We start from the raw sequence: 15,656 nt of genomic DNA, 5'->3' as shown, positions 1-15,656 counted from the left end.
ATATTTCTACCAAAAATAATAGGTATTATCATACCTATCAGTCACATTTAAGAGGACTACTGGAACCTTCATTTCCTGGAGAACCTTGTCCACTATTTTCATTTTCAAAAGGTAGGTATCAAGAAAGGTCCCATTCATGATGGGTTCAGTCCCTGCGTAACAAGATCCACCAGAGTCCCAGTCTCCGCCTCTGTCATGAAGAATTGGAAACAAGTAAAGGATAAGTCGTTATTTGATGCAAGAGTTACAGCAGACTATTTGCCTCCTTTTTTCCCTTTAATTATCATAATAGAATGGCATTGCCGCTGAAAAAGATATGTCGCAGCAATTCAAAGGATTAGAAACTGTTATGGATTAGTTCATTAGCATCCTTAATGATACATGCAAATTAAGGTTAACATGAACAAGATAATCTCCCTTTTTATCTAGTATGTCTAGTTGAGTAGTTCTAAGAGAGAAAAAAATAAACAAGAAAGTTGAAGGCAAAATATACCTGAAATGTGCAGAAGAATATCCACGATAAAAAACTAATTGCTTTGCTAGATTAATTTTTTTATCAATCCAGTTTCCCTGACCGCATCAAACTCTGGCACCTTCTTTATAGTAATTCTTCCTGTATCAAAACAGTAATGTGTTATTATTCTCTCCACTAAGTTGCAGGCATTTAAAATATAGAACAAAATGTCACCATGTGACTGCATTGCAAGCTCAATCATTCACGAGCTGATAAAAGAAATCAATTAAACAATGAGCTAGAAAAGGTCAACATGAACAATCTCTCGTGATTTTAAGGAAGTCTGGAGATTATTTGTCAAGAATAAATGGAAATCTACTAAAGGAAATGTTATGCCTGCCTTGTCAGAAACACATCCCACGCAATAGGCATGACAACAGAGGTGAAGTTGAAGGATACAGTCTGTCTAGGAGTAAGGCGGGAAAAGACAATGTATACAGTCACATATATGTATAAAGGAAATGTGAACATTCAGGAAAAATAAGAGCTCTTATACCCTAAGTCCGAAAATATGTGAAAAGATAACAAAGCAGTATAATGTGAAGTTTTCAATAACCACAAACTTGAACGTGTAATAGCCTCTTCCTTTAGTTATTTTGTGACCAAGGGTCTCATACATTCTGCTCTTATCAGGCAGGCCTTCCCGAAGAAGGCATAGACACGATTCGATCTGATTCTGGTTCATGGAGTCTCCAACCAGCATCAGCCTCTTACCTCTCAATCTCGTCAAGAAGTCAGTTGCATTAAACCTACGAGTGAAAAGTGAAAGCAGAAAAGAGCAGTATTTCAGACAAAGAAGCTAAAGAAATTCAAGGAAAGATAAGCAAGAACTTAAAAGCTTCTACAACTAGTATTTACAAGCAAAATCATGACAAATTCAACGATAAATAATTCACAGATTGAGAAGCACGTTCACTCAAAACCACATAGAAGCAGGCCTTTTATATTTGACAAACACCTACTTATCTAGTTCTGATACCTGGAACACAAACCCCCCAACTTTCGAATTAATTGGACTAAAACTTGCTCTTCCAAAGGTGGGAATCATTTTTCCATTTGCGGACTGTTTCAACTCATCATTCTTTGTTAAATGGAGTGTCCTATCCTATCACTTCACAAGCAAATAGAGCTACGGCAGACTATTTGCCTCCTTTTTTCCCTTTAATTTTCATAATAAAATGGCATTGCCGCGGAAAGAATATGTCGCAGCAATTCAAAGGATCAGCAACTGTTCTGAATTTAGTTAAATTAGCATGCTTCGTGATACACGCTAATTAAGGGTAACATGAACAAGATAATCTCCCTTTTTATGTATCTAGCACGTGTAGTCGAGTAATTCAAAGAGAGAACAAATAAACAAGAAGGTTGAAGGAAAAAGTGAAGGCAAAATATACCTGAAATGTGCAGAAGAATATCCATGATAAAAAACTAATTGCTTTGCTGGATTAATGTTTTTATCGATCCAATTTCCCCAGGTCTTCAGAGCCCTTCTGTAAGCCTCAACTGCATCAAACTCTGGGTAAAGATAGTCACCTTCTTTATAGTAATTTTTCCTGTATCAATAACTGAAATTTGTTTTTATTCTTTCGACTAAGTTGCAGGAATTTTAAATATAGAACAAAACTTTACCATTGCATATAGTTCAGTTTTCAATAACTGAAATTTGTTCAGTTTTCAATAACTGAAATTTGTTTTTATTCTTTCGATTTTCATTATAATGAGCAGCTAGTCTTTGTGTTAAACTAATATTAAAATCTTATATATAGGTCACGATTGTTGTAGTAGCAGTGCCGGAGGGGCTCCCTCTAGCCGTTACTTTAACGTAAGTTCTTTCTTGCAATGTTGTCTTGCTTTCTGTTACATATCTGTAGCGTAATTTAAGTTGCCTATCTTGATAAATTTCGAATAGCTATCTCTGTTTCACCCATAGTGTTTATGCTGTCCCATAGTGCTTTCTTTCAGCGCATTAATCCTAGACTCCATACATATGGCTGAATGCTGATGATTAGCTCTTGTGATTATTAATGCTCGTGTGCACTTTATACCTGTAGATTACTTCAATATCTTGTATATTTCCTTCATCTTGTTTCTCATTTTTGTACATTTTTTCCTTTTGTCTTATCTCTTCCTTTCATCCTTTCCTTTGGGCAGCCTTGCCTACTCAATGAGGAAAATGATGGCAGATAAGGCTTTGGTATGAATTACTTTCACTTTCAGTCATGCTTCTGTCAGACATTGGCACTAAATCCATTCTAAGAATAGAAGTTATGTTGCAGGTGCGGAGGCTTTCTGCCTGTGAAACCATGGGCAGTGCAACTACAATTTGTAGTGACAAGACTGGAACCTTAACTATGAATCAGGTCCATATGTTTTAGCATATTCTTGATTTAGTCTTTAGGCTCATGTTGCTTGATGATTTATTTCAAGCATGGATTCTGGTGTATATGCATATTTTTGCAGCCATAAGTTTGGTAGACTTTTACAAAGCCCTTTTCTTCCTACTGCTCAGTTGCTTCATTGGCATTGCCCTTTTCATTGTAGACGGAGCATAAAATAAAGAAGTAAGGTGTAGTTCATTTCAAAACTTAGGAATCAAACAGTGCTGAATAAATATTTTGAAATTCAAATTAGTGTGCACCTTTTTGTTGTTGATTGTAGCAATTCAATCCACTAGACTATGAAGGGGTTCGATTTGTGGAATAGAGTCACTACATAATTTCTATGTTGTACGGTCGAGAGTCCAAAAAAAGCCGCTTATTTCTTTCCACAATGCGTTGACATGTTTCTCTTTATGTACAGATGACGGTGGTAGTGGCTTGTGTTGGTGGGAAAAAAGTTGAATCTCCAGACAGCTGGTTGGAGTTATCTCCCCTGCTTACATCCCTGCTCATTGAAGGCATTGCACAGAATACGAATGGCAGTATATTTGTCCCCGAGGTAGGTTTGGAAGAGTTATTGAGTGAAAATCCAAGTAGTACGACATATAATATTTGCTTTATGCGGTTGCTGGTTTTGAGTAGGGTGGAGGAGAAGCAGAGGTTTCTGGATCTCCAACAGAGAAGACAATTCTCACTTGGGCAGTCAAGGTATTTCCCACCCTTCGTCCCCCAATCCAATATTTCTTGATTATTCATGCTATATGTCATCAGGAGACCTGATGACACTATAAAATTTTCTTTGTAAAATTAATCTGGTTGAGTACTTCCTCATCAACAGCTTGGGATGGATTTTGAAGCTGTTCGGTCAGAATCTACTATTATCCACGTCTTCCCATTCAACTCTGAGAAAAAGAGAGGCGGCGTGGCTCTGGAATTGGTAATGGGATTGCAAATTGATCATTTTCATGGTTTCATGTACTTCATAGAGATGGTAGCTTTACAAAATTGTGTACTGTTATGCATTTTCTTGTCGTATTAAAATCCAAATTTCTTAGGTTGCATGATGTCTTGAAACGTTATGCCTCACAAACTTTACTACTCTTGTACAAGGATGGGTCCTAGGTTTGATTCCTTCTGTTGCATTTTTTGGTTCTGGTTTGGTAGACAGGTCCAGCATATTTGCGGTGTGATAAGAATCAAAAGATAGGAGAAGAAATTAATGTGGCTACAGATTTAATTTTGAAAAGGTGGACTTTTCTTTTCCAAATGAATTGAGATAATTTAAGAATTGCTACGTAAATGGTTAACTAGCAGAACTAGTCCCAGATTATGTATATTTTGTTGATCAGGAGATAAAACAGAAACCCAAATATCATTTCAATAGCAGTTTCTCTGGATGGATCCATCATTTTCTGACATCTGTCAATAGATCTTTACCCATACATAGGAAAAGAGAGAGCTGTGACCATGGGGTAGTCTGCGGATTGAAAAATTATCCACATTTTAGTGAATGCCAAGCATGTATTGTATTGTATCTGGTATTTGTTGATAAGAATCTAATGGAGTAAGAAATCTGGCTTAGGCTCTTTCATATACTATTGGCTCTCTATTGGCAAATGCTGTATTTCCAGTATTTGTTAACAACCTTTTAGATAACATTTAGGCTAGTGGTTACCTAACGTTCTGTTTTTTTTTTTCTCGGTGTCTTTGTTTCTTTCTTGTACCTACCCCTTGGGCTTCACCTTCCTTGTGGCCCTGAAAATATCTTCCTTTTGCATTCAAAAAAGATAAGGGGATCATGTAAACCTAACCTTATGAAGCATGATTGAATTCAATGAGATTTCATCCCTTTTAATCTGAACAAGTTGATTATTTGCTGTCCTATTTGAGATATATATGACTGAGTGGAAGATAACGTTTATTTTTCATCGTTTTGCTTGATTGTTGATATCCAGATATCTTTGGGACCTTTCAGGTTTATGGATGATTTAAAGATATTTGACGTGACTTTACCGAAGCTTCAAAAGAATAAAATGGAAAAGCATACCCTTGCTTATTTTTCTTTTGAAAGTTTGTCCGATTTCATTAAGGTTTCAAATGGTCAAGCTATTTTATGTTGTGGGGGGTTACAAGTACATACTGTTTATTATTTATGGAATATCTAATTCGATTTCTGCATTTTCTTACTCATGGTTGAATAGTTCTTTTGTTTTGCTTACAGCCTGACAGTCAAGTCCATATACACCGGAAGGGGGCTGCAGAAATCATCTTATCTTCATGTACTAAGTACATTGATGAAAATGACCATACGGTGGTGATGGATTACAGCAAGGTTTGGAGAACTAGTTGACTCTCTCTGTCTCTTTCTAATATACAAGATCAGGTTTTCAAAATTTGAAATAGTTTTTTTTATTCTATTGTGAAAATTGTTGAAGTATGTTTTGTGGTTTAATTTTTAGTCAGAAATGTGATTTCTACACTGCATATTAGCGCAATGATAGAACTGCATTATATGACCTGAAAATTATATATAATATCATCAGCAGGGCCTTCTATTTAAGCTGATCTTGGTTTGTAGGTGAATTTTTTTAAGAAAGCTATTGAAGATATGGCTGCTAGTAGTTTGCGTTGTGTTGCCATTGCATATAGACCATTCGAGAGAAGCGAAATTCCAGTTGATGAAGAGCAGCTATCTCAGTGGAAATTGCCCGAAGATGATCTTATTTTGCTGGCTATTGTTGGTATTAAGGTATTCATGCCCTGAAAACCCAGTTAGAAGTTAAATTTTTTGTAATTTCTGACTCAAATATATTCAGAAATGTCTGTGAATTGATTATTCTCTTTTGATTTAGGGTGTTAACAGGAATCTCTTACTTTATTGTTCTTCGCATTCTGTTTGTTTCTGAATTATACATACATCAGTTTTAATGTGTTAAAATAATATGTCAGAACACTGCAATGCCAGAATAATCCGGTACCTTTATTGCTTTTGTATGGAAGATGATGCCTACTGTTTTTAATACTCTTCTTTGTTTTGACGCATTTTCAATACTCTTCTTTGTTTTGACGCATTTTCATTCTTTTTCATGTTTCCTCATACAAGAGAAATTATGAGGTTATTATTTTTGCTTGTAACTGTTGTAGAGTAATATTGTGCTTGACATTCTCCATAATGTTATTAGTGAACCGACATAAGGCAGCTTGTCATGGTCATACTGGCTTTCTATATTATATTTTTTAATTTTTAATATTTTTTTGAAGTGTACTAACTTTTATGGAAAATGCTTGCAGGATCCATGTAGGCCTGGTGTCAAAGAATCAGTGAGACTATGTCAAAATGCTGGTGTGAAGGTATTTCCGGTTTTCGAGTTTTAACTTGGTATAGTATAATCATGAAGGCTTGTTGTATAACCTTGAATATTACTATATTTTTGTGACTATATTTGACATGCCATTTATCATCACCAATTGTTTCTCGTAAGGCTGGAAAGGTCTATCGTAGTGCAGCATGGTAATAACACCAGACCTGATTTAACCCTGCTCTTCCAACTGAAGCCGTTCCAGCATAATTCAGAAGTACCAGAATACGCTTAACATAGATAAGACAGAGAAATACAAAGAAATCAATCCTGCCACGCTTTTATTCGTAATTAATGAGTGACCAAGGACACATGATGTTAGACCAAAATATCTTTATTGTTGGGTAGAAATCACAATCATTTTTAGATTTTGATAAGAGATATTGTTATCTAAACCAAGAAATTGTGGCATTATTTTTTATGTTTTTGACTGTTTCATGGTCAGTGTTACGCCATTTTTCTTTCCTAAGTCTCTTGATTATTATCATTTTTTTGTTGTGGATGCCTGTTGTTTCATGTTGTGCACAATTAGTTTTTATTTAGTGGAGGATTGCTACTGGCAGCTATTTGAAATGATTGCTTTCTTCATGCATGGAAGTTAAGTAGATTGTTTGCTAAGAAATTTCTCCACTATGTAAAATGTAAAGATGCAGATTTTATGAAGTACATTAAATCATTTCTGGTTGGGTTGTTTTATCCTTCATCTACCGGTTTGAATTGCATTGATCAGAATCATGAAGTTCTTCATTGTACTGTAGTAAATCCTGCTTCCTAATATTGATGTAGTATTTCGTCGTGTCCTATGATTAATAATCAGATAGAACTGTCTACTTTGACATGTAGGTGCGCATGGTCACCGGTGACAATATCCAGACTGCTAGAGCAATTGCTTTGGAATGTGGGATACTTTTTTCAGATGAAGATGCTGTGGAGCGCAACATTATTGAAGGAAGAGTGTTTCGTGCTCTATCAGATGAACAAAGAGAAGAGATTTCTGAGAAGATATCGGTATGAATTAAGTATGCTAAAATGTTGTTCTTCCTGTATTCATTTTTTTTTTGTCTGTCCTTATTCTAATTGTAACTTTTGTTAAGAGGCAATTATGGAGGCAGCAGGGTAGTGCTCAAAAATTTAAAAAAAATGGAGTGAGGGTGAGCCTGTGCCCCCTGGCCTAGCTAGATGGCTTAACTTTTACGTTCTTCGAAGAACCCTTGGTCCTGCATTGTTTTTTATAACAACAATGTGGATAAAAGTGAAGCTTCTGTAACTATATTTTTGGTTAATCTTTTACATCACTGTTTGTCCTTCATATAAATCTTGTATAGAACATGCACGTACATGTCCTCTCACCCATGTCAAAGTTTTAGCTCAGGAACTGGTTAGAAGATACTAATTTTCTGTTGATGGATAGGTTATGGGACGATCTTCTCCTAATGACAAGCTTCTGCTTGTGCAAGCACTGAAAAATCGGGGACATGTTGTGGCTGTAACCGGTGATGGCACTAATGATGCTCCGGCATTAAATCAGGTTTGGCAGCATGTTATTCTTTGCTGGATATAATGTTTTATGGCATTTTGTTGGAGTCGATTGAGAATTGGGGATCTCTGAATCTGTTGGACAAGAAGTATCTGGATGTTTTATGATCTACCTTTTTGAGATGCATTTAAACAAATTGGTTTGTAAGGATGTAAGAGATTGGAATATTTTCCTTTGTATTTATTTTTTGTAGTTTTGTGTATGCGATCAAATGACGAATCATATTTCCAGGTTTTGAGCATCTTTGTTTTGAGAATGAAATGCATGTCATTGTAGCAGGAATAGGTCATTTTGCAACAGTGGTTTGACTGAGGGCTTGACCCCCAGTCGCTTTTCTCACACAGTTGTATCTTAGGCTCCATATTGTCTTGAGTTATCTTGCTAATTAGCTTCTTTTTTTAATATAGTGTCTTGATGATTACATATTTGTTGATTTTCTGCAATCAAGAACACTTCTGTAATCGTATCATTTTGGGTTTCCAGGCTGATATAGGTCTTGCAATGGGCATTCAAGGGACAGAAGTAGCTAAAGAAAGCTCAGATATTATTATCTTGGATGACAATTTTGCCTCAGTTGTGAAGGTTGGTCCCTAATATTTTTGATCTATTGTTTTTCATGTGTTGGAAGTCTTACTACTTGGGAAAGGAAAGCATTGATACCTTCCCTGATTGTGGTGCATAGAATTATGGTTGATTGACAGTTAATGTGATTATTGGGAATATTTTCTTTTGATGAGGTATGCCTTCCAGATATTTTGGTTTCTTGTTCTCGCAATCATTATCTTGTGTTTATTTTTTCTGCACATGAGGTTAGCTGTATAAATTTTCTTTTCAATATGTAATTGCTTAAACAAAACTTGCCCTGGATAATGAGCTTTTATGAGCCAACTATTATAGTGTTCAAAGTAGCATATTTATTATAGTTCTGAATTTATGGTTAATGTAGGTTGTTAGATGGGGCCGATCTGTATACGCAAATATTCAGAAGTTCATACAGTTTCAGCTTACAGTCAATGTTGCTGCTCTTGTTATAAATGTTGCGGCTGCAGTTTCTTCTGGCAATGTTCCACTAAATGCTGTGCAGGTTTGTTTGCTCATAAGGCACTCATCTTCCCCCCCCCCCCCCCCCCCCGGTAAATCTTGTTGGGAGGGCCCGCAGTTGCTGGCATATATAAATGAATGAACTTAATCTGTTCTTTTCTCACAGCTTCTCTGGGTTAATCTGATTATGGACACCCTTGGAGCGCTAGCATTGGCTACTGAACCACCAACAGATCATCTTATGCATAGGCCTCCAGTTGGTCGAAGGTAAGAGTTCGTTTTATACTTTTGAAGTATTGATGGCCTTAAAATGTGCTGATTGATATGTGTGTTTTAGGGAGCCTCTTATAACTAATATCATGTGGAGGAACCTGTTAATACAGGTATACATTTATTGTCATCCATTGTTCTTTTACCATGACCATCACATTAAGTCAATTATCCTTTTGTAGAACGTTCTGTCATTTCTTCTTTAATGTGGTCTGGCATTTTCAGGCTTTTTATCAAGTGTCTGTATTACTTGTCCTCAATTTCCGGGGGAGGAGTATACTAGATTTGGAGCATGACAACATTGAGCATGCGAACAAAGTGAAGAATACATTGATATTCAATGCTTTTGTCCTCTGCCAGGTAAGTCAACTGAAAAATATGTCTATTAGAAGGCATAAGAAAGGGGGTTTTTTGTCCCCTCTATATCATATAGATGTGCAAACATGTGGCCCAGTGGTGGAGTTACAGTGGTGTGACCTAGAATTCAAAGTTTCAATTGAAACAACTTTTTAGCATATCGTGTGGGGTAAGGTCTATGTATATCTTGCTTGTTCTAACCCCACCACTGTGGTAGCTTTGTGCACGGGTGTTGTATACTCTTTTTTTTTATCATAGATGATGTAGATGGAAAACAATAACAGATAGAGATTCCAACTAATGAATCAGCTGATGGAACAGCCTTACAACAGGATTGGTTGCGCACAGGGTTTTTTTTTATTATTTATTATTTTAATTGGGGGTAGGGGAGTGTGGTGAAGACACATTCGTGCAAATTTGGGTAACGGCTACAAGGGAGAAATAAAAAGGAAGCTGCACTTGACGAGGGATGGACTGGTGAAGTAACACTAATTCTTGAACATTTGAAATGAACAACTCCAAATAAGCTCACCACCATGAGCTGTTGAGGAAACCATCTTCTGGATTCACTGTCCTACAGCCGTTTTTCCCTATGCCCTCCTTAATGCATAAAAGATGTGATTGGCAGGGTCAGAAGGGGAAGGCTGTTCTGGCCAGGCAACATAAGTCATTTTTCTTTGAGTACTGTGCTAGAGAAGGATTGCGAAGTAGGATCAAACTGACCTTAGTGACTTAGTTTAGTCTTTAATGTTGAGCATTGTGGTTGCCAACTTTGCCCACCTTACAAATGAATTTGTGTTGTTTTGTCGTCTGCAAGCCTTTTGATTTATGGCTTACTGCTGCTGCCCATTTTGCTCTAAGTGGAATTGCACAAGTCTGTAACAATAAGTGTTGTTTCCCTTGTTCTTTACTCTCTCTTTTTTTATAGTTAATGTGAAGAATGAAAATGAACTAATCATTTGTTTCTGCAGGTCTTTAATGAGTTTAATGCTAGAAAGCCGGACCAGAAAAATATTTTTAAAGGGCTTACTAAAAACCCTCTCTTTATTGGAATAGTGGGGTTCACTGTTGTTCTTCAGGTGAAATTTATGAACTTTTTATGTCTGGTTTGGCTTGGAGAGTTTGTCTTGACTGACTTATGACTTTCTTCTTGTTGTGTAGGTTATGATCATTTTCTTTCTTGGGAAATTTACTTCTACAGTTAGACTGAATTGGCAACAATGGCTGATTTCGATTGTTATTGCTGCTATCAGGTCAGCTTGAAGTAAAATTCTAAAATTTATGATTTTATCATGTGAGATAATTGGCACGTGAATTGGAAACAATGGATAATTTTGATTGTTGGCAATTTATTGCTTAAAGGAGTTTGGCTGCAGTCAACACGTTATTAACTGAACTTATCTTCTGATGCCGCTGCTTTTCTGTTTTTGTCCATAGTTGGCCTCTTGCTGTAGTTGGAAAGCTGATACATGTTCCCGAAACGCCATTGCATGAGTTCTTTACAAGAAGTCGTGGAAAGAGAAATTCTGAGAGTAAGTATACCATCTTTTATAATCCTTTTGTCACATTTTGACGTAGCAGCGCTCTAGCAGTTGTCTGATAAATTATTTCTTGCGGATTTTCAGGTTAGGCACTGAAGATTTCTTGCTGTAGTAACATCAGTTTGTACTTTTCAACTTTGCTGACTGAGTGGGTTATTCCGGACGTACCTTCTTACCTTCTCAAATTTATACAACAGAGTTGCAAGGGCCAAGGAGTTTGATATAACTTCAGCTTACCATCTTTAGATGTCCACTACTAACAACGTGACTAACAGAAGAAGTGGCCTCTGTTAAGCCATCTACCCATCGGTTTTTGTTTTTTTTTTTTGGGTGTTTGGGTTTTCATGCAGTTTTTTTTTGTTGGTATGCTGTTAGATTCAGACCAATGAATTCATGGGAGGAATGCTTTTTTCTTATGTACAAAATTGACGACTCTTTAATACATAATATGTTAATGGTGTGATTATGTTTTCTTTTGATTGATTTAGTCAGGTGATGTATTTATGGTTGCTTGTTTTGTGATCCTGCATTAATTTTCATTAATTTTCGGGCATTAATTTTCATTACTTTTATGTATTCCCTGAAGCTGGAATAAGATACCTAATTCAAGTGAGATTCATTTTTCTTTATTCCCAAGAATTCTAAATATTGTCAAATCCTTTAGTTACCTTATTTGAGTGGGATTCCTTCTTTTATTTATTCCCTAACAAATAGTAGAAAGAGATCATCAAATAAAGAACTAGTCATGAGCATGGCAGATTGGACACAACTCCCACATGACATCCTATGGACGAACATCTTATGTAAATTGAGTGTTGTCGATCACTATAGGTTAAGCCTTGTTTGCAAATCATGGAGGAGTGTGACAGTTGAGTATATCAATGGTTACCCCTCCCCTGGTGCTCCTCCTTGTCTTATGGTTCCAGGCACAGACATCCTCCGCGACACTAATTGTAAAACACGTCGTATCCTAGTCTCTCCAGTATTACTACCACCCAACAACAATCACATACCAAAGGTTGGAGTTCCTCACGTAGATCTATGTCGCGGATCGTACCAAGGATGGCTGGTTATGATAAACAACGACATGGACATGTACTTGTTGAATCCTTTCTCCAGAAAACGTATAGATCTTCCTTCAGTGATGACCTTGGAGATGCCTTGCCCGAGGGATCGATTCATGTGTAAGTGGCAAATAAGCAAAGCCTTCTTATCAACTACTCCTACCAACTCAAATTGCTGCTTTGTCATGGTTATACACGAGGGTTTTAGAGAGTTTGCTTACTGCAAAGTTGGTCATACGACTTGGAGACCAATTAATGGACCAGATCTGACTGGTAAGCCATATTCAGTATCTACTTCTGCTTACTGGGACGCAATATATTTGAAGGGGAAGTTCTACGTGATAGCAGGTACTAAAGTGATTTATGTTTGCGATCTGGCTGCTATTGAACCAACAATGATTGAATATTGTTCAGGACCGGAGCCAAGTCCTAATTCAAGTCAAATGTATTTAGTTGAGTCAGGAGGAGGAGAATTGTTGCTCATCTTTCGAATCTCCACACGTCATTATGACCTTATCGATGATGAGCTAGAATGTGTTGAGGTTCATCTACGTCGGGCTGCCAATAAATCTACTGTGAAACGCATAGAAATACCAAGCAAACACAGTCGTTATGAAGACGTAATCGATACCTACGATTACGAAAATAATTTTCTACTGCAATATCATAACCACCGATTTGTAACTCAGTATTTTGAAGTATACAAGTTGGACACAAGAAGCAAATCAGAGCCAAGCTGGACAGAATTAGAAGAGAGTCTAGATGGGGAGTCATTGTTTGTGGGACTGAATCAATCCTTCTCCATCTCAAATCCGCGATTATTTGGGTATAAGGAAAACCAAATATACTTCACAGATAACGCTCTTACCACGCACCAAATTTTTTGTTATTCAGGTAATGACATGGGCGTGTTTGATTTGAAGGAGTGCACTGTCGAATCACTTGATATGAGACATTTTAAGTATACAACACCACCTCCCATTTGGGTTATCCCCAAGCCATAGCAACTGATGAACTTTTGGTTTGATAGCTAGGAATCTCTCAATATTTTGAAAAATGTATTATTGATTATTCTAAAATCATGACAGTATGAATTTATTGGCATGGGTTTGTTTGTTAGTGTTGTTAGTATATGTCTTTGACATATGTTTTGGCAATAAATTCTATCAAAATCATGGATCAAGTATAAATTTGATTTGATAAAAGAACTTGATTTGACCAAGAATTTGAAGAAGTTGGAAAAAAAAAACGTGATATTAATTTGATCAAGAACTTGATGAACGTGGAGGAATTGAGACTTAATTTGAGGAAAATTAATGATATTTTGTCAAAATTAATTACTTGAATCACTTGACGAATATATATATATAAATATTATCTTTCAAGAGGAGGTTTGAATTTGATTTGATAAAAAAAAATTGATTTGAAGACGAATTTGAACTTGATTTCATCAAGAATTTGAGGAACTTAATAAATTGGAACTTAATTTGATCAAAATTTTGAAGAACTTGATGATTCAAGGCATTTATAGGAAAAGTTGTTAGGCAAATGACTTGTTTTACCCTTGCCACTAAGGGTATTTTAGGGCATCATCAATTCAAGTTTAATGGGTAATTTAATTTCTCCATCATAACTAGTCTAGAGTCTAGACTCTAATAAATAATGGTTATTTAACGCCCCATATTTATTAATGCCTAGTCTAGACTCAAATAAATATGGACATTTAATGCTTATAATTGTCTTAGCTTGAAATATATTTTAGTGATTCCTTAATATTTTTTTCCCCTTTTAATTTCATTATGATTTGGATCGTGGTTAACTTTTAATCTTTCATGTTTAACTTGTACCACAAGCCAATGAGATCTTTTTTCAACAAAACGCAGGGAATTCAAACTTCCGACTACCATTTTGCAAGTTTACATCCTTCTTGGGTGAGTCATGAGTGAGTAGAAAATGTCATTCACTCACTCTTTATAGTCAACCATTCTTATTTTTCCAAAATATTAGTATTACCAATTATATATACAATACTTAAATCTCAACATCCGTGTAGCGGTAAACAAGAAGAAAATTAAATCTCAACACCCACAGTTAACATATATACACACCTACAGTATAAGGATATGGGCCGACAATTAGTTTGGTCCAACTACAACTCTACTGATATGAGCCCTTCATTTCCTCATTCCTCCTTCTTCACCAGGGTTAGGGTTGTGGCGTCTCAAGAAACATAAACAAATTACAAATGTATGTTTGTTTCTTCTACATACATGTTCAGTAATCGAAGTGTACCAACCATATGCAAGTTGAATGTTATTTTCTTCCTCTAGATCAAGCTGGCTGCATATTATTTGTGCAAAAGATGAAGTTCCACTATGGTGTTTTTAAGTGAAGCCTAACAAAGTGTTCCACATTCACTGTGTTAATAAATCCTGATTGTCAATGTTGCTGGCCGATTTTGTGTAGTAGAAGTGATTATCTTGTTTGCTGATTCTGAAACAAAAGGGAAATTTAATAAACCCCTCAATTGTACAGTTCAAATTTTGAGCAGTTACTGGGCATTTAAGTCTAAATTTGTGTTGCTTTTGCTTTAGCTATTTGGGGCAGTAATACTAAGAATCTGTGTAATTTTTTTTTTAAAAAGATGTCTGAGACCCTATTGTATTAGAATTTAACCAACACAACTCCATCAGAGGTGGTGACTTTCTCTACCCACAGGGTAGACGAAAAGCAGCTACAGGAAACAAAACAAGAACAGCTAAAGTAAAAATCTATCCAAAGCAAGAAAACGAACCAAAAAAAACCCATCATGGCTACTGCTTCTGCCAACTATTCTGCACAACCCCTGCAAACAGGAACTCCTATCCCATCTCCCTTATCACAATAGAATTCAGCTCAGGTGGAATTTCTTCAATCCAGGAATGAAAAGAGGGAACTCCAAGCCTCTTTTAGCAAGAGTAAGGGTTGTGAAATTGGCTATTCTCAATGGCATATAATTGCACTAACTTCACAATTTTTTATCTCTGTAAATGTCTAGTTTCTTTACATTTATTCTGCAAACTGATTGATGGATGTCATTTGTATCATGACTTATATGAAATAATAATGCCATTTGTACTACCTTCTTTCTCTTCTTGTTACCATTGATTCATTTGCAGGTGATGGCTCCAAAGAAAGTTTCGAAATCTCCAGTAGGAGGCTCAAGCACAGTATATGCTCCGGTACACTACACGTCACAGCAATTAAAATCCTTTATTGGCCGGGAAATTGGTGAAGGCACCACTGCAATAGTCCATGAAGGGCTGTTTGCAATTAAATCATACAAAAGGCAGAGGGAATCATATGTGGTATGGTCTAAACTAACTAAAATTTAGATTGCCTCAAATGTCTAATTAATCGTCTTTTCGTTCATGCAGACGGAGAGAGATGCCTTAAAAACATTCAGCCATGAAAACATCGTCAAACTTTTAGGTTATTCAGACGAGGAGTTTGGGGCGCTCGTACTTGAGTACGTCCCCCATAACCTCAAAGAGAGAATACCAGGTAACGTATTACTAAACCAAATTCCTTAAAAAATGGTTAGCTAGTGGTTTTG

General features: G+C 36.2%; 2 protein-coding genes across 2 annotated transcripts; both read left to right on the top strand.

The window, feature by feature from the left end:
- The first annotated feature begins 2,317 nt into the window (after positions 1–2,317).
- Positions 2,318–11,462, top strand: LOC120005550 (calcium-transporting ATPase 10, plasma membrane-type-like). Its single transcript, XM_038855241.1, has 20 exons — positions 2,318–2,336; positions 2,666–2,708; positions 2,791–2,874; positions 3,314–3,451; positions 3,535–3,600; positions 3,731–3,829; positions 5,114–5,224; positions 5,471–5,641; positions 6,184–6,243; positions 7,095–7,259; positions 7,663–7,779; positions 8,272–8,370; positions 8,735–8,872; positions 8,996–9,096; positions 9,167–9,212; positions 9,325–9,459; positions 10,428–10,535; positions 10,618–10,709; positions 10,894–10,988; positions 11,082–11,462. Exons 2-20 carry the CDS (start codon positions 2,679–2,681, stop codon positions 11,084–11,086), a joined length of 1,860 nt encoding a protein of 619 aa, XP_038711169.1. The 5' UTR covers positions 2,318–2,336; positions 2,666–2,678; the 3' UTR covers positions 11,087–11,462.
- A 280-nt stretch (positions 11,463–11,742) lies between these two features.
- On the top strand, positions 11,743–13,065 carry LOC120006037 (F-box protein KIB4-like). Its single transcript, XM_038855915.1, has one exon. The coding sequence runs from the start codon at positions 11,743–11,745 to the stop codon at positions 13,063–13,065; it is 1,323 nt and encodes a 440-aa protein (XP_038711843.1).
- Positions 13,066–15,656: the final 2,591 nt, after the last annotated feature.

Source organism: Tripterygium wilfordii, chromosome 9, assembly GCF_013401445.1.
Source record: "Tripterygium wilfordii isolate XIE 37 chromosome 9, ASM1340144v1, whole genome shotgun sequence".
In the NCBI taxonomy this organism is placed as follows: domain Eukaryota; kingdom Viridiplantae; phylum Streptophyta; class Magnoliopsida; order Celastrales; family Celastraceae; genus Tripterygium; species Tripterygium wilfordii.
Note: the sequence above shows the minus strand (reverse complement) of the source record. Positions and strands in the feature narration are given on the sequence as shown.

Coding starts and splice junctions, on each gene's coding strand:
- LOC120005550 (XM_038855241.1), top strand. CDS start 2,679: ATGAGGAAAATGATGGCAGATAAGGCTTTG. Junction 2,875..3,313: donor GAACCTTAACTATGAATCAG/GTCCATATGTTT, acceptor CTTTATGTACAG/ATGACGGTGGTAGTGGCTTG. Junction 10,536..10,617: donor GGTTCACTGTTGTTCTTCAG/GTGAAATTTATG, acceptor CTTGTTGTGTAG/GTTATGATCATTTTCTTTCT.
- LOC120006037 (XM_038855915.1), top strand. CDS start 11,743: ATGAGCATGGCAGATTGGACACAACTCCCACATGACATCCTATGGACG.